Raw genomic sequence first — 19,183 nt, forward strand, 5'->3', positions numbered from 1 at the left:
AGAAACCTTCAGATTTCTCAGGTATCTCCGGTTCTGAGACAGGAGTTTCTGAATCTGTTCATCAAGTACTTGATGTTTCAGGTTCCTCAACTTCGATTTCTCAGGTATTCGTCGGGACAGGAGTAATGCTTGCAACATTTTTGTGCATATGCACCATTTATACATGAGGCCCCAGGTGATTTTATACTACAACTTTCTTTCTTCAGCTCCGTTGCAGTCCTCCAAGTCACCAAGGTCACAATTTGAGGAAAACAATACAGAATGTATTTGGCATTTTAACACTATATTTATGAAAGCTACTGGAAATTTTGTATAATGTACACCAGCAATGGCAAGATGAAAGTTTATATCTTTAACATTTATACTCTGTGACCTGCATGTACCAAGCTCTGAGAAGTATAATTTAGCTGGAAAAGACAATGGAAGGATGATAGTGAATATGCTTCTGGGGAGTGAAAAAATTGTGGTTGAAGTTTAATCTGCTTTTATTTTAAATGAGAGGCTTTAATCTAATCCTTGATACTTGTTTTAATTACTTTGTAACTGATTTTGAAAATATAAACATTTAGACAAGATGGTATACAACGGAATCCTAATGTCATTTGAATATAAAATTATGTGCAGATGACTTTTCCTAGTTTGTCATTAGCGTTGTCTTGAGGAATAAAAATGCAATACTGATCTTGTTCGTTTTTTTTTTTTCTTTTTTTTGTCTACCTAGAGTGCAGCTGCCACCGCAGCAACATTGGCATTGCCGGCAGGTGTTGCTCCTTACCAGCAATTAATTACAAATCAAGGTAGGCAAAATGTAGTTTATAGTCATTTCAGAATTCTGATGAGTAATTTATCTTTCAGTACATCCTTATGGTGTAGAGGTTGAATAAGCTGCAAATTCTTTTAAAGAATATTTACTGTATCCTCAGGGTCTATAATTCTTTTCCAGGGCAAATATTACAGGTGGTAAGAGCTCCAAATGGAACCCAGTATATCCTCCAACCTCAGCAGCAGGTTGTTTTACAGCAGCAAGTTATTCCTCAGATGCAAGCAGGTGGAGTTCAGGCCCCTGTTATACAGCAGGTTTGTTTTAGTTTTGAAATATTTCTTTAAAAAGTACTGAAATTTTGAATATATTTTTTGAAAGAGTTGATGGGTTGATCTGTTTCCATCCATTAAGAATTTTTCAATTGATAAGATGAAAATGTATGAGTAGTAGTGGTCTTGTTGTCGCTTTGCAGTTCTGATTTCTCACACCACTGACTTAATTCATATTGTAAGGTTTCTAAACTCTTTTGGGGACTCTCATAGCACCAATTACGGGACAACACACTGAAGAGTGTCCCGAAGCACAATCCACGCATCTGTGGAAGGCAACTTATCCATCGCCAGGTCAACCGCAGACTCCCGGTGTTGCGCCTAGCTGACATCGGCTGTTGTCGATGGATCATGCAAGGAACATTATAAATTCAGGGAGCAGTATTAACTGATTGCTTTGTCTGTGTATAGAGAGAGGTAGATCCTGCTACAATAAATAACAGTGCTGTTCCTGTTACTTGCTGAATAAAGCTGGTTTTGCTAAAGTACGGAGACTATCCGTTATGTTTTGGGTTGCAATACAGGGACTTGCACATCAGAATACATTTAATTCATAATTTTTTTTATATAAAAAAGAATTAAGCTTGTTTTGGTTGAAGTCAGTCTGTACTACTTCTACTTGCAAGTTGTCTATTATCCAGTAGAATTAATATTCTGAAAAATGCTGTAGTAGTAGTGTCACATGTAAAAAGATTACAGTGTAATTGTAATGCAAGGGGTTTTGGGCTGGCTTGTAGTTTATCTGATAATGTACTTTATGTGCATACTTGTTCATCTGTTGTGCAGTTGATGATAAATAAAATACAAGGAATTATGATTTAGCTGCAGATATTGCAAAATGCTTCTAATATCGGACAGCTAAAGTTTTGCCTCTTAAAGACAACATTCTGTTTCTAGGATTTCACTTGATGGTAGGGGAGTAAATACATTTTAATATCTAATTACATTTAATCTAAAACAGTAATCCCTCCTCAATCGCGGGGGTTGCGTTCCAGAACCCCCCACAAGGGGTAAAAATCCGTGAAGTAAAAAAACCATACATTTATATGGTTATTTGTATGTATTTTAAGCCCTTATAAACTCTCCCACACTCTTATCAACATTTCCCACACAGTTATACAGCATAAACCCTTTGTATTCTCTTAGATATTAGGTAAGATTCGTTGAAATTATGTATGTAAACACACTGTTTATATACAGTAAAACCTAAATATTTTAAAGATATCAAGCATCTCCGATAGCACATAATGTTACAGCAGTTACGACAGACAGACCACCAGCAATAAATACGTACAATGCAAGAAAAATTGTATACAGTAAAATGTGTGTACAGTGACACTAAACATATGTACATGTAATAAGTACTGTACGTAGAAAATTAATTATGGTTACTCGCCAACAATGACACGACGACTTGTCGGATAATGATGAGTTTAATTTTACTGCACAACAAAGGAGAGCGTTACAGCTCTTCTAAAGGAAGCCTCTTCAGGCGATTGTGTAGCACCACCAATGTTCTTCTTCCGGCAGTCTTCAATCCAAATCCCTAAAGCAGATTCCATCCAGACTACCACCTTATTACAACCACTTGCAACTTGTTTTGCTCCCTGGTTAAAGGACACTGTGGCCGTAGATCTTATATTCTTTTTCCTCCTTTTTAAATAAAAAGAATTGTGTACTCATTGATGCCATAATGGCATCCTACAGCGGTATAGCTGTTCCCTACATTCAACATATCCAAAACTTTTACCTTTTCGGCAATCATTGGCATCTTCCATTGGCGCTAGGGCACGGCCCCTGAAGCAGGAGCAGATCATTTTGGAGCCATAACGAAGGGCTTGACTATGCACAATGAACACACGAGCACAAAAATTAACTCTTTACACAGTGAAACACGTTGATGCTGAATGAGTGAGACAGGACTTCCTGGTTAACGCAGCGGAATCGAATTTGGCGCTCCCTCGCTGAGCCAATCAGCACACAGGAACTTAACTGCGTGCTGTGATTTGGTAGCTTCTCAGCCATCCGCCAATAGCGTCCCTTGTGTGAAATCAACTGGGCAAACCAACTGAGGAAGCATGTACCAGAAGTAAAAAGACCCATTGTCCGCAGAAACCCGCAATGCAGCGAAAAATACGTGTTATATATTTAGATATGCTTACATATAAAATCCGTGAGAGTGAAGCCGTGAAAGTCAAAGCACGATATAGCGAGAGATTACTGTACATCCCTTATTTTTGTAAGTTGATTGTGTCTAAATTTCCAGACATTCTAGATTAAAAATTGTCGGACATTAAATGCTCAAATAAAGAAGCTGCTCAAGGAGGCACTCTTGCTTTTAGTTAATTCTGTTATGATAATTCTTAAATTTTGTGTTTTTTTTTTTTCTTCTTTTAAAGGGGAAACCTGTCATTTTAATGTGCACCATATGTGACATGACCTGTTTTGCATTATACCAGTTTTCTCAGTTGCTATTTCTTTAAGAATTCCTTTGTAAGGGCATTTCTTAAACTTTTTTCATTCTAAAAGGTCCTAACACCACTTCCTGGTACCATACCACAGCAAGCTGGAGTGATTATTCAGCCTCAACAAATTGTCATCGCAGGGAATAAAATTCCCCAAAATGCACAGGTAACAGTGCAATTTCTTTTGCAAATTTATAGTCCTTGTACCATTTTGGTATAATAGTTATATAATTTTTTTTTCTTTTTTCTTTTGAGGTGTGTGAAAGAGTAGTAGTGTGGCTGTACTTGAATATATGTTCAATTATTCTTGGGGAAACATTTCTTACATCTAACCCAAAATCTGCAGATACAAATTTTAGTTAAGTTTTTCATACCTGCTTTATGTAAAATACTTGAAGCTTTAATTAAGTTTTTGCGTATTTCACACATATTTTAAGGTAATGCAAACTACTGCTATGACTGCTTCAACAACACAAACGGGACAGAATGCTGTGCAGGTCCAGCAGCAGCAAGCACAACAGCAACAAACGCAACAGCAGCAGCCTCCCCCTATGATGTTACAGGTGGATGGGACAGGAGACACCTCATCTGAGGAAGATGAGGAGGAAGATGAGTATGATGAAGAGGAGGAAGATGATAAGGATAAAGATGCAGGGGAGGATGGACAAGTGGAAGAGGTTCCTTTTTTATTTTCTGTAATTTAAAATGTGCTCTTTATTAAAACTAAAACAATACATCATACATTGTAATTAACACTAGAATCTCTAAACCTTGTGAAACGTTTTGTCCTTGACCATCCCAGTTTTCCTGACATGTACAAAGAAACTCGTAGTTCCTTATCACTGTGCCAATTGCCCATCAATCACGCAACCTGCACTCTCCCATCTCCAATTCAGCCAGCCAAAACCGTCCGAGCATTCATTTCTAGCTCAAGTCTGCATTGTTTTTAATCTAACAATGAGTTGTAAGGAGAAAGTAGGATGAAATGACTCCTTTTATTGGCTAACTAAATAGATTACAAATGAAAGCTTTCGTGGCCTTAGCTGCCTCGAAAGCTTGCATTTGTACTCTATTTAGTTAGCCAATAAAAGGTGTCATTTCACCCTACTTTCTCCTGTATCAATCTTTGGCTAACACGGTACAACACTCTACTGCAATGAATTGTAAGGAATTATATAGGTAAGGATATGTCCTGATTTGAAATGCATTAATTTTATGTGTGTTCAGTGTCTGCAGTCATCTGTGAATATAGGAAGACATGAGAAATGAGTCAAGAAATGTTGAACACACCGCTAAACAGAATATTTTGCGGCGTTAGTCATAATGACAGTGTTGGAGGTGAAGTGTAGAATGTGTAAAGACTGAATTCCTTAGAACTCCTTGCTAGATAAAATCTTCAATGCAGACTTGAGAATTGTTGCACCCACCAATCTCCCATTCAGCCATATGAAATGAAATACGTGTTCTCTGAATATTTGAATTCAAGTTTATAGTTCAACAGTTGTTCACACAAGGCATTTCTGTACTCCATATAGTCATTGCTATTGCTAAGGCATAGATTTTCATACACCCTTCATATTTGAAGCAGTTTTAATAAGCATTGTTTCTAAAATTAACTTGTAAAGGCAGCGGTCCCAAGGTAAATTTTAAAGGATAAGTTCAGTATTTTTCCAAGTCAATGATAATGTAAAGTAATTTTGAATTGTAAATTTAGTTAGCTGAAATAAAAATTCATAAGGATAACACTAACATTTGTATTTATTAAACATAAATACTGATAATTTGTTTTTAGGAGCCTTTAAACAGTGAGGACGATGTCAGCGATGAAGAAGGGCAAGAACTGTTTGATACTGAAAATGTGGTAGTTTGTCAGTATGATAAGGTAAGCCATTGTCATCATTTCCCCCTTTTGATATATAGTTCACACATTTATTGTAGTAAACTACTTAAATATTTATTAAATTTGATGATGTGTTAAACATGATGTGACTATTTCAGTCTACTGAAGTGGAGGTGCTTTTCATAGTGTGTTTTGGGATAGTAGTTAGCAGGGCAGTAACTGTATTTTGAAGAGGTTATGAAAGATTTTTTTTTTTTGTTCCCCAATCTTCATGCTTTTTTTTTTTTTAGATATAAATTCATAGGAGTTAAACTGGGTATAAGTATGTCCATTTCTCCTGTACAGCGCATACTCTCCCTTTATGTCACAGCTTAAATTTAAAGGTTATGAAGTGTATCAAACTTTTTTTCTCTACTATTCACTATATTGGAGACACACGTTTGGTGACTAGTAAAATCCATCCATATATTCTTGGCACTACTGGTAGGTAGGATCCGCTACAGTTTGGGTTGAATCCAGAGCTTTGAATTTTAAGTGTGTTGTCCTACTACTAACTCAGAGTTATGCTTGATTATTTTAAGCATTTAGTTTGCTAAACTGAAGCCGAGAGTAAGTGCAATTCCAATTTTAACTAGGCATGAAAGTAAATGCACAACCCTGTTATAAATGATTTGGATTTACTCCGAACTGCAATATTTTTTTCTGTCCACAAGATGGAGAAGAGAGTTGTGATAAATTCCCTTCAGGAACGCTGCTGGTAACATTCCCAGACAGTTGCATTGTGTGTATATCTGAGCAGAGGTGAAAGTGAGACTGTTTTGTACACTCTGATAGAAATGTAATTCTTCACTGCCCCACCGTTAACCCTTTGACTCAAACCTGCTGCTTCTGTAGACCTTGCTAAAACAGTGTTCAACATTCAAGTATTTTTTGGTTTGGTGACTGTTGCCTTTGCAGAAAATAGCGGCAATGTCTATATTTACTAGTGTGTGGGGGCTTTTTTTTTTTTTCTCTCCTCCCCACCACCTTTTAGCCTAGCTCGCTTTGTTGCTTGTTTTGCAGCACCTCTTCAGAGTGAACAATGTGCAAATGAAGTTTTTGTCCTAGGTGGTGGATTATTAACCTTGTAGGGTGCCAAGAACGTGCCTAGCCTTAGTTATGTTTGTTACTTTGGCGGCGAAGATACAGTATTAACCTGACTAGCAGCTGCCTGTATGTAGTTTAGCAAGGTAAAGTGTAAGTGCTGCATTAAACAGTCATATGAATCTTTATGCTCATTCTTCCAGTAATGTATTTAAACTTAATTAACTGGCTATATAATTCACTCAATAAAATTCAGCATCCGCTGTGCTGTGTGGTCATTACTGTCAAAGTAATGCTTATTTATAAACCATCAGTGGTTGAATTATAAATTTATTTATTTATTTTAATTAGTGCTGGGCGGTATGACAAAAATTCTATATCACGGTATTGGACGGTATTTTTTTCTCCATGCATGAGTGGATGTTAACCACATTTCCACTGCAATTACTGGCTAAGAATAACCTATTCAACTCTCATGAGAATTGTACATTGTACAAAAAATTTGAATGTGCACACAAATATTAATACAGGTTTTCATTGCTCCATAAAGAGAAAGTTTTGAAGGGGGTGGCACTAATGAAGAGAAGAAATCACATTGCATGACAGTTGCAGTCAAAATAGAGCCTTTTAATTGAACAATATTTGCAAACAACTTAAACAAAAATTTTGACAACATATTTTCAACCATCCAAAGCGGCATTTAGACTTAGTAAAATATCCAGAGGTGCTTGTCAAAATTTGTATTGCACTGAACATGTCTTAGAAAAGGAATAAATAGTAAATATTTTTTGTAAACCAACTACACTTTGTTAATTTTAACCTCTGTCCACTGACATGTTAAAGTGACTTTTTAAACAACTTTACCATCATTAAACTGCATAATATTTAAACTAATAAATTACAATAAAATAGTGTAACTTCCAGTAATAATACTATTACTTCCAAGACTTCAAGCCCAGGTGCATTACACAGTATTCACCAAATAAAAATAAAACAAGTGCAACTTGGTGATGACATCTTTACCAACTGAATCATAATTAAGGCAAACTGCATTAATATGGACATTGCTTCAAGCTAAGCTATATACATAAAGAATAAAACTGCAACTTGCATTTATAATGCGATTTGTGGTATAGCCCTACGGAATCGTATTAGGGCTACGGTGAAGAAAACAAAAATACGGTTATAGGGTCAAAACTGGGATCCTGGACCGAGAGCAGATTGTATTGGTATACAATATCAATTTACAAGAAAAGCAAGCCATACATTCACCAAGGGAATTGGCTAATGTGGTCTACCTAATCATGTTCATAAGGTGCCCAAACACTGGACTGTATGTAGGGGAAACTGGTCAGGCACTGCTCCAGCGAATTAATTCACACAGATTTCATATCATTCAGAACGGTGGCAGCACAATTTAACAGTACTGGCCACAGCATTAAGGATCTGAGGGTCACTGTGCTTATGGGTAATTTCAAGACCCAACAGGAGTGGAGAGAATGGGAATACAAACTTGTGCTTAAATTCAACACTCTACAAAATGGTCTTAATATAGACAAGAGTTTCATGAGCAGATATGTGAACTAACAGACTGATTGACCAGCTGACTCCATCAGAGGCCTATCTTACAATGCACTTCAAAAAAACCTTACAGGACTTTCTCTAGTGATGGTTATCTTATCTCTGCATTTTATTAGTTCATTCTTCTCTTCTTTTAGGGTTAATTCATCTCTGGTGTATTCATTTTGCTAACATTTGAACAAAAAGGTTGTTAAGATGAAAGAAAAAAATCACTTTGCTGTCCCAATATAAGCGAGAGTATTTTTCAGTTTCTTTGTTACACCTTGCCTGATAAAGGGGCCTTAGCTGCCTCGAAAGCTTGCATTTGTAATCTATTTAGTTAGCCAATAAAAGGTGTCATTTCACCCTACTTTCTCCTGTATCAATCTGTGACTAACATGGTACCACACTCTACTGCTAGAGATTAAAGTCGACATTTCCACTTTATTCTCAGTTTATTTTGTAATCAAAGTAGAATGTCGTAAACTAAACTTCATCCTAAAACCAATGTTTAATTCACTAGGTTTTCTCAAACCCCGTCATAAGTTATGTAGCACATTAAATGCTTTAAGTGTTCCCCGACCCAGTTGTTAATCGCTACGCTCTTCTTAAAGTGACTTCCTCTTGCACTAAGAGGCAGCGATCACCACACAGAATACATTCACTTCATGATATTCCTCCTCTCTGATAATGTAAAATGCTAAGAATTTTTCATGATGAAATGCATTAAAACAGGTGTTAAACATGCACGGTAGTGTGGCGGTAGTGCTGCTCCCTCGCAGTAAGAGGTCCCCAGGTGTACGTTCAGTGTAAAGAACTTATGGCAGATGTGACAAGGTTCCCAAAAACTGGATGTATGAATGAGTATCGCACAGGTTTAACTTAAATATTGTATAAATGTTGGGTTTGTGATCTGGTGGTCGAAGACACAAACACAGAATTCAATGGATGTTCTTCTGAACGGGCTTACTTTATTGCATGCGTGCTGTCTCTTTCTGATGTATTAAATCCCCAGTTTCTATCCTTTTTCTTTCTCCACATAACCAATTGCCACACGATAAACGTCCTTCTGAAAATTAAAACTAGTTATAAACTTAAGCCATGGAGTGTTCAGAACTTTAAAAAAAACCTTCGTTATACATGTTTAATTATGCTGTCCATTCAGGGTTGCATCCCATCCCAGCAAGCATTGTGCACAAGGCAGGAGGAAATCCTGAACGTGGCGCCAGCACATTGCAGGGTGAATACGAGCAATACTTACACTAGCAGGGTTAATATAGCATAACAAAACCTGCCATCCTACATGACTTTGAAAGGAAACTGAAGCATGCAGAGTAAACCCACCGGAAAAGCATGCAAATTCAAAGCAGGGAACACCCGGGACCCCATTGCAGCGAGGCAGCAGTGCAACCTCCACGCCACTGTGCCCCCACATGATTAATACATGCTTTAATGCATTTCATCATGAAAATTATATCAAGTATTTATCTTGGCATTCTAAATGGAAGCAGGACTATCATGAAATTAATGTATTCTGTGTGCTGTCTGCCTCCTCGTAGTGCAAGAGGAAGTCGGTTTAAAAAGCATGTAGCGATTAACATGGCTCCGAGCACACAACACAGAGCAGTTAATGTGCTACATAACCGGGGTTTGAGAAAATCTAGTAAATTTAAATATTCATTTTAAGATGAAGTTTAGTTTACGATGTTTTACTTTAATAACAAATTACTAGAATAAAGTCAACATGTCGAGTTTAATTTTGACAAACGGTGAAAATAAAGTAGAAATGTCGAGTTTATTCTCGTCATAAGCGTCAAAATTAAAGTGCAAATGTTGAGAATAAAGTCAACATGTCATCACACTATTACACAGTACCCAGGTACATTACACAATATTGAGAAAAACACAACTTGGCTTGCAGTATTATCCAGTAGTATAGAAACAGCATCCACACATTTGAGTCCATATCCGACCTTTTAAATCCAAAGCATGTCCAGACAACAGACGTGACTCCTTTTTTCAGTAAAAGTTCTATGTCATCATGTTCAACTTTATCGTCAGCTTCCGTTTTTGAAACTTTCTGGCCATTTTCACACTCCGTTGTATGCGTGTTTAGCGGTGTAGCAGTGAAAAAGAGCCCCCACGCAATACCTCTGTGGCATGTGCTTATCAGTGTAGCAGTTAAAAAGTTCCCCCTTAAACAGTTTCCCGCTGCGCCACGTTCCGAATGTTGTTTAGGCAATTTAAACCGGTGTTGCGGTGCAAGAAAAATCCATATGATAAAAATAAATGGTTTTTGGTATGAACCGGTATACCACCTAGCACTATATAAATTTTTTGTTAAACCTTAATCCTCTGCAGGTGTAACTCCTGTAGTTTCATTACAGTATCTAAAAAATGGAAGAATGGTTGTCTAATCTCATGCCACTGGTATATGGCATTAAAGGACATGTCAAAGAACTGTGCTATTAGGGTTCTAGTGGAATTTGTGTTTCTTTTGATTTTGTGCCTGCATAGAACATTGATCTTCATTTGAGATGTCTTTCCTCAGAGTATGTAGACCTTTGCAACTGATTTCATTGTGTGTTTAAGATGTATAATAAGTCTGTGTTTTGTCACAATGTTTGTCACAAATGTTTTGATGCCATATACAAAGATTTATTCCACAAAAAATGGAGCTTAAACATTTTAAGAATTGTTGATAACCAAATTAAATTTTATTGAACAAGTAAAAATGTACACCGCATAGCATCATATCAAAATGTGCACATGTAATGTCTTGTAGACTTTTGATACCTTTTAATATTTCCCAGTCATTTTATTTTGCTGAAATTAATTGATGCTGTTTATTTAGTGGCGCTAATTTATTTTTTATTTTTTTGCAAGATTCACAGAAGTAAGAACAAGTGGAAATTCCACCTAAAAGATGGCATCATGAACTTAAATGGAAGAGATTATGTATTTTTTAAAGCCATTGGAGATGCAGAATGGTAAAACAAACTCTTGTAAGATAATGCCGAACACATCAGAAATGAACTACACATACTTCAGCAAATGTTTCCAACAGGAAATAATGTAAAGCTACTGAAAGTGAAATACACAAGTGTTACTAACAACACTATGTAAATGAACAAGCATCCCTCTTTATACGGCTTCTGATGTTGGATGTTAGTTTATATATTTATAAAAATAACCTTGTTCTGGCAAATACAACTGGACTTTATACATTCTGTTTGTATTTTAAAAGTTTAAGTTCAGGCAAAAATACAGAAAGTTGGATTTCAAGGAAATTTTTTTTTGTTTACAACACATTTTAAGCTGTGTTTGCAATAACTGTTAGTTTCTGAGCAACTGAAGGTCATTTGTCTTTTAGCCCAACCCTTTAGCACCTTACACTGAAGCTGTCAATGTGAATTAATTCAGAACTTATTAAGCAAATGGTTTTTGATGTGTTAACTTATATTACGGAGGCGAAACATTTCTTTTTAGTCTATAAAAATTATGGGCTCTTCACTTCTAATGTAGAGGCTGGGTGTTTCAAGCCCTCCCTCAATATTGCAAACCCTGCATTCCCAAGATACATCAAAGCTGCAGTACTATGTAAATATTGGCAGTTTTGAGGTTTTGGTGCGAGTTGACCAATTTTGTACGTGAGGTTTTGTCATTCAAACCACTTTTTAGGCTATTTGGGTTTACTTTTTTTCCTAGCCAAGCTGATTTGCAATCATAGTGTTTTTTTTTTGTTTTTTTTTTTTTTTAAATTTAGTTCAAGTTTATTATGCTTATTGAAATGATTTCTTTTAAGATTTTTTTTTTCTTAGAATGCTTTTATTTATTTTAAGTCTCTTTGCACTCTTTATTAAGATAACATGAGTTTATGTTCGTCTAGTCTGCAGCATAGTCAGTTTCCAGGGGGTTGTCTTGTAATCGTTTCTTCTGTGTGAAGATCACTAATAAGCCAAAGCAGCCCATTATATGAATAGTGGTCTTCCTAACACCTTAATTTGTTTCCTCTTCATAGCTGTATTCCTCACTGTTTTACAGCATGGTGTAATTGGTATTTTGTTATAAAAATTATCCCCTTTTGAGTAGATACATTGTGCTTTTGGGAAGCAGCAAAGAAAATGCACCAACCTGTGCTCTTAAGATGCAAGTGTTCCTTTTATCCTTTACTGTTTAAATATTTTGATTTTAAAAGCTTTTGTATTAAACTTAAATTTTAATCATGTCCTTAATGTTATTAAGAGTTCTTTAGTGTTCAGGAAGTTAACTTGCTCTTTAAACAATGCTGAGTGTCCTGGGAGCTTATTAGACCCTAAATTAGGAAAGGGGAATGTTTCAAGACTGATGATGTTTTCTGTTTTAAGCAAATATTTAAAAGTTTACCCTGTTCTCATGACATTATTTTTACCTTTTAATTCCTGTCTGGTTAGGTGATAAACTATTTTAATTAGACAATGAATAAATGACTAAAGACCAATCAGGAAGTATTTAGTGCTGAAAATCAACATGTTGTTCCATTAGCTTCAAGAGCTAATAGCTGAAATAATGTAGTGTGTACTTTGTAACCAGATCTTGTCTCTTTTCATCCCATGTACCCTTTCTCAAACAGTAATTTGACTGTATAATTTCATTGAGCTTGTTGTGCCTTTTTGTGTTTAATTGATAACTAAACTTTTTACATTTTTTTTCAGAAATACAAAAATGTGTGATATTGTTTATGATCATTGTGTATGTCAGCTGATTCTTAAGGTATAGATGCAACTTCTGTTTTCTACTGTTCAGCTGTTAGCGTCGATTGCTGTTGTACATAACTGTAAGAGGCAAATCTATTTATTATGTTTGTATAATTCATACTATACGATTTTAAAATCAAGGTTGTTCTTTGTAATGTATAATCAGTTTAAAGGCCACGCTTTGAATACAATTAGAAAACTTAGTATTTTGTTGTACTAAGACCTATTTTGAGTTACCTAAATATTTTTTTGCTTTTGCTAAAAACTGAATTAAAGTATAAGAAAAAAAAATTACTTTGTCAAAGTCTTGGAACTGCAAAGGCTCCACGTGGGATAATTTCACCTCTGCATAAAAATTGTATCTAGTAAATTGGCTGTGACTGTTTAACCTATTTTTGATATCCAGAGTTGAATTTCCTGTATTAAGTTACAAAATTGTTTAAAATGACATTTTCCTTGGAGCATCTACTAATTTTTTTCTGAGCTAAAATAATATGCTGAAGCTTGGCCCTTGGTAAGGTATTTATTAACAAAAGGCTTTTCAAAGTTTCTGTTAAAATGTATTTTTTTATCATATCCGTCTTTGATTTTTGAGTATTTTAAGAAATGTGCATGTCAAACCATTTTGTGAAATCCTACTGAAAATGTATTGACAACCACCAGTGACGACTAAATACACATTGGGCTTTATCTTGTGCATTATGAGATTATTCTTCAGGCTTGTGCCTCTTGAAGGCTATATACAAAGTATTATTCATATAGCTAACCTGCTGCCTTTAATCTGACATTGAAAACCTACAGAGTTGAAAAATTGCATGATGCAGATGTGAAGGTATTTTAGATGCCCAGGGGTATTATACACCTAAACACCAGTTGATCCTAATTTTGTAGGTGTTTGTGAAGAAAGTCTTCTTCTCTCTTAACCTTACCATGTATTTTTTTCATTATCAGTGTACAGAACTAACACATTTACAATAGATGGATTACACACTTAGTATGCTAGTTTCTTGCCAATAGAAATTTAATCTAAAGTTATCTATTACTGATGCACCTTCTTGGAATTATTTCAGATATGAGGCCGAAATTGAATTATTGTGAAGTGCTAGATTTAACTCTGTTTCTAACACACGAGTTAGGATGATGTTACATTTTGCTTTGCTTTGTAATCCACTCCCTGTTATATACAATCAGTGTATGGCTACAATTCTCTTGTCGCTTTGATTGTATTGTCCAAGTTTTCTAGGACTGTAACTTGAAGATGTCTTATGCCCATGCTTTTCTTTTTCGAAAGGGAAGGTTTTCACTGCAGACCTCAGTCTTTTGGAGCAGAAAAGATTGTATTGGATAAACACCCATTTAGTTTTTACAGGCTGTTCTTTGGAATATTCTTAGGTTTGTTTTACACGCTGAATGTGCTCCCTCTCATTTGGTATTTAGTGCATTAATCAATCTGTCACATTAGTCCATCCGTGTTAACAATTGTTCTCTATTGCTTGAATTACCTGTACATTGGTTATCACTTAGTGAAATGCATCGTAAGGACCTTTCTGCAAATAAAATGCCTGAAATTTAATTCCTCAGGTGTAGTCATCTGACAGCCACCAGACAGGGAAGAAATGAAAAAGTTGCATTAGTACTGCGAGTTGTATTAATAGCTTTAAAACATGTTGGAAGGGCAGCTATAAAATTCACACTTATCTCAGATTTGACTTGACTGTGTCTGTGTAGCACTTCTAGCATTTAATGTTTTGAATATATTTGCTGTAAAAAGTTTTAATCCTATCTGAATTGAAAGTAATTGCTGATATCAGGTTTTGCCTGTTTGCAAATTTAAAACCGCTTTAATTAGGAAATGGGCGAATAAGCAGAATCAATTTAACAGTTAAAATTACGAAATTGTAAAATGCAAAAACTTTTTTTACTGGTGTGATGGTAATGCAATTCTTACAATAAAATACAAATAAAGGAAAATTAATATTCACTAGTATAATGGAGTGTTGCCCACTTTGGTCACAGATTTAAAAAAAGAAAGAGAAAATTAAATGTGTCAAGGGTGTGGTTTTCTATGACAGACTTCACTCGTAGATAATTTTATTTAAACTTTTAGCTCCCTCCAAATGTACAACAATAACATTTATTTATATAGCACATTTTCATACAAACAGTAGCTCAAAGTGCTTTACATAATAAAGAATAGAAAAATAAAACAAAACAAAATAAATCAACATTAATTAACATCGAATAAGAGTAAGGTTCAATGGCCAGGGGGAACAGAAAAAAACAAAACTCCAGACGGCTGGAGAAAAAAATAAAATCTGTAGGGATTCCAGACCATGAGACCGCCCAGTCCCCTCTGGGCATTCTACCTAACATAAATGAAACAGTCCTCTTTGAATTTAGGGTTCTCACGGAAGGGCTTGATGAAGATGGTCACGTAGAGTTCTACTTTTTAATCCATCCATCATTGTTGGAGCATCATGAAGCTTTGAGTAGGTGGAGGTGGCGCAGGCCACCACCACAAAGAAACCAGAAAAAGAAAAAGAAACAGAAGAGAGAGTAGGGGTCAGTACGGATTTTAGAGCCACCATGAATAGTTATTATGATGAATTGAACATACAGAGTATCAGGATTAAGTTAAATTGAAGTTATAGAAAGGCCATGTTAAAGTAATGTGTTTTCAGCAGTGTTTTAAACTACTCTACTGTATCAGCCTGGCGAATTCCTATTGGCAGGCTATTCCAGATTTTAGGTGCATAGCAGCAGAAGGCCGCCCGCCCCACCACTTCTTTTAAGGTTTGTTCTTGGAATTCTAAGGAGACACTCATTTGAGGATCTGAGGCTACGATTTGGAATATAAGGTGTCAGACATTCTGATATATACGATGGGGCAAGATTATTTAAGGCTTTATAAACCATAAGCAGAATTTTAAAGTCAATACTGAATGACACAGGTAACCAGTGTAGTGACATTAAAACTGGAGAAATGTGTTCGGATTTTCTTTTCCTAGTTAGGATTCTAGCAGCTGCATTCTGCACTCGTTGCAAAAGATTTGTCTTTTTTGGGTAGTCCTGAGAGGAGTGCGTTACAGTAATCTAGTCAACTGAAAACAAACGCGTGAACTAATTTCTCAGCATCTTTCAGTGATATAAGAGGTCTAACTTTACTTATGTTTCTTAAGTGAAAAAATGCTGTCCTAGTGATCTCATTAATATGCGATGTAGCTGTTTTGACAAATTTTTAGAGTTGCATAATATATCTTGAACAGTAAAAATAAGTGCAAAAGATGGCTTCCTGTTCTGTCTTGAAAGCATTTTCAACAAATACATTGGTGTCTAGCACAAACTGCCAAAGCATATAGATTTTTTTGTCAAATTGTGGCTGAATTCCCTGTACCTGTAAACCCTTCACATGGGAATATGCAATCCAGGTCAGTATGTTATTGACTGTCAGAAAAAAGTAAGCTTATTGTACTGTAGAAATGTGAAACTGTCTTGGAACGTGGCTATGTAGTTGTGTAATTTATCACCTGCAATGTATAGTCTGTATCAGCAACTGCTATCAAGTCTGACATCTTTCAGACTAGAAGTTGTATATTGTGATATTGCAAGCATGAAATTAACATTTTTCATGCCTTGTAATGCACAATGTTGGGAAAACATCTGTACTGTATAGACTATGCAGTTTAAAAAAAAAAAGTGACAAAATCCTGATTTCCTATTGATTAAAAAAACAAGCTCAACTAGAATTTTAATTATACCTTTCAAAACATCTTTACGAGCATAAAGAAATTTTATATTAAAGACATACTTAAGAAAATGCACTACCTCGGCAGAAGTTATTGGAACAAGTCCTTCAATACGGGCTATTAAATAATGTAAACTTGTACTATTGAAACCGTGATTTCAAGAGCATACTTCTCAAATTTTCAAAATCCTCCTACGGAAATTGATTGTAGTGGTCATTTTTAAAAACCTATTCTAAATAGGAAATGACATTATTTGTATCAAAACATTTTCCATTTCATTTCTTAGATGTATAGCTTTTCAACGTACATGGATCAAATGATGTAAAACACTTACTGTTGCCTACTTTTATTTGTACTTGTTTTTTCTCCTACTTATGTAAAAACTCTGAGTTGCAGTAAGCATGTGCTTATTTTGCGAATGATGGGCTTCCTCATTATCATAGACTATGAAAAGTACCTGCATGTAAATATTAAATCACAAATGTATTTTCTTTTGACAACACAGAATAACTGTCATTTGGTTTTGTAGTAGTTTATTTCCTAATTTTTTTTACATTTTTGCATTTTTAGCTTTTTGGTAGTTTAATGTTTGTAAAATACACTGATGGGCTTTTACAGAATCTGTAGTTTTAAAGTGTAATGTTTCATCACATCATACAGCATACAGAGGAAGCACTGTCACAGACATAAGTTATTTAATAGTCCTTGAAATCACTTTTTTGTCCCTTTTTTAAGAGAGGGCCCTGATGACGACCTTTGTTTGGCTAGGGGGATTGGCATCCTCGCATGCTTTCCTGCCACACCAGTCCTCATTTCCTTTGCCAAGTTTGAGTTGGACCATCCATTCTGCCGCGCTGTTCGTTGCACCTCCTATATCTGCATTCAACCAAAACTTGGAACTTACAATTTCTGATTTCTGACCCAGCAAAATGTAAAGAAAATGTACCCCAAACTCTTACTCAAAAACTTGGGCCCGGTCTCAAGTCCAAGTTTGTCAGTCTTCAGATGATATCATTCACAAATGGTGATGGACTCAGGAAGTGCCAAAACACTTTATACTGTAGGTTTAATTTTTTATTACAAAACATTGCTTTAAATTGCCTCATTCTTTGATACTAAATATTGAAAGTAAATGTTAACATTACCAGAGTGAAACTGAATAACTGTTTAGCTTGGTACTGTGCATGCTACTATTTGTTCAATATACAAAGCAACCATTGAGTGCAGGTTTTTTATTTGTAGCTTCCAGGTAGAAATAGTACTACAGGTAAAATTCCATTATATTGATCTCCCAGGGACCTAAAAATATTTTGTTGTAACGAGATTCTGTATTTGTTCTTATAGTGCCTTCTTTAACTTGCGTCCAGGCATTTTCAGTCATTGCAATAACTTTTCGCGTTACTTTTAATCTCCTCGTGCCTACAAGTTATGCTGATGAGAATTTTTCTCAGCATCTCCTTGCGGTAATACACTTTCAGGGTGTGAATGATGCCCAAATCCAATGGCTGAAGTGCTGCCGTGCATTTGGGTGAGAGGTATTCAAAGTAAACGTGTGAATGTGGAAGCATGTTGTGGGCAGCACAGTTATCAGTCAGGAGCTGAATCATTATTCATATTTTGACCCCCTAATCCCCACTCGACATGAGCGACACACTGAAGCACAATTGCAGCATCTGTGGAAGATTGTTTGTCCGTTGCTGGGGCAGGGCAATAGGAGGCTCACATTGCTCCAGTGAAGCCCCACAGAAGCAAATCATAAAAGATCGGGGTCGCGCTATAAGTCCCTGTCTTGAACCCCAAAACTTGACGCTTAGTCTCAGTACTTTAGCAAAACCAGCTTTATTCAGCTTGAAACCGGAATGGCAGTTATTTATTGTAGTGTGATCTGCCACTCTGCTATACACAGACATAGCAGTCAGGCAGGATCGTGGCTGTGTCAGTGAACAAGTAATCCTGTTACAGTATCTGCATTTACAATTAATGTGCTCCTAACCTTGCATCACCCATAGAGATCTTTTCTGTTTACTTTGGCGGAGAGATGCAGCATATCTGTGACCCTGCTATTGCCCCGTACAGATGCAGAGATAGCACTTCGGGACACGGTTTGGCTTGCTGTCTAGCTGAAATTTTTCTACTTTTTTTGCTCTTTCACGAGAGTTGACAGTGGCGATGGTGAAATTCCAAATTCACTGGCAACATCTTTTTTTCTTTTTTCAGCAATCGAGAGCTTCAAAAAATTAGTTTTTTTTTTTTCATAATATGAACTATCGTTTTTCCGTGTCTGCTGTTTCTATAGGAGGGTGACAATGAGTTAAATTCCAATGGATGTTTTTCAAATGTTGACGAGCAATAAGTAAAAGGTATCGCTGAAAACCACAGGAAACAAAATAGGCAAAAAAAAAAAAAAAGAACGAGGAAAGTTCGAAGAAAAAAAAAATTAGTGTTTCTGTTTGGGGATTGTTGTGCACAACTGAGCTGCGGCCACAGAACTAACTGCTCTATGGATGATTCTTTCAGGCATTTCAAAGGTCTTTTGGGCACTTCATTGTAATGAAAGTATCTGCTGAATGTACTTTGTAGTAACAAGATTTCTATAGACTCGTGTCATATGGGGAAGCTGTCGGGACCATAAAAATACTTTGTTGTAATGAAAATTTCATT

General features: G+C 35.8%; 1 protein-coding gene across 1 annotated transcript in view; it reads left to right on the top strand.

Annotated features, from left to right (window-relative positions):
- Positions 1–11,337, top strand: part of gtf2a1 (general transcription factor IIA, 1) — a 32,143-nt gene extending 20,806 nt beyond the window's left edge. The window contains exons 5-10 of the mRNA XM_039741325.1: positions 722–797; positions 944–1,077; positions 3,622–3,723; positions 3,995–4,234; positions 5,350–5,439; positions 10,927–11,337. Coding sequence (XP_039597259.1) covers positions 722–797; positions 944–1,077; positions 3,622–3,723; positions 3,995–4,234; positions 5,350–5,439; positions 10,927–11,034 — 750 coding nt within the window. The 3' untranslated portion in view covers positions 11,035–11,337. The remainder of the gene's footprint in view (positions 1–721; positions 798–943; positions 1,078–3,621; positions 3,724–3,994; positions 4,235–5,349; positions 5,440–10,926) is intronic.
- Positions 11,338–19,183: the final 7,846 nt, after the last annotated feature.

The sequence above is a fragment of the Polypterus senegalus genome, chromosome 18 (genome assembly GCF_016835505.1).
Source record: "Polypterus senegalus isolate Bchr_013 chromosome 18, ASM1683550v1, whole genome shotgun sequence".
NCBI classification, from domain to species: domain Eukaryota; kingdom Metazoa; phylum Chordata; class Cladistia; order Polypteriformes; family Polypteridae; genus Polypterus; species Polypterus senegalus.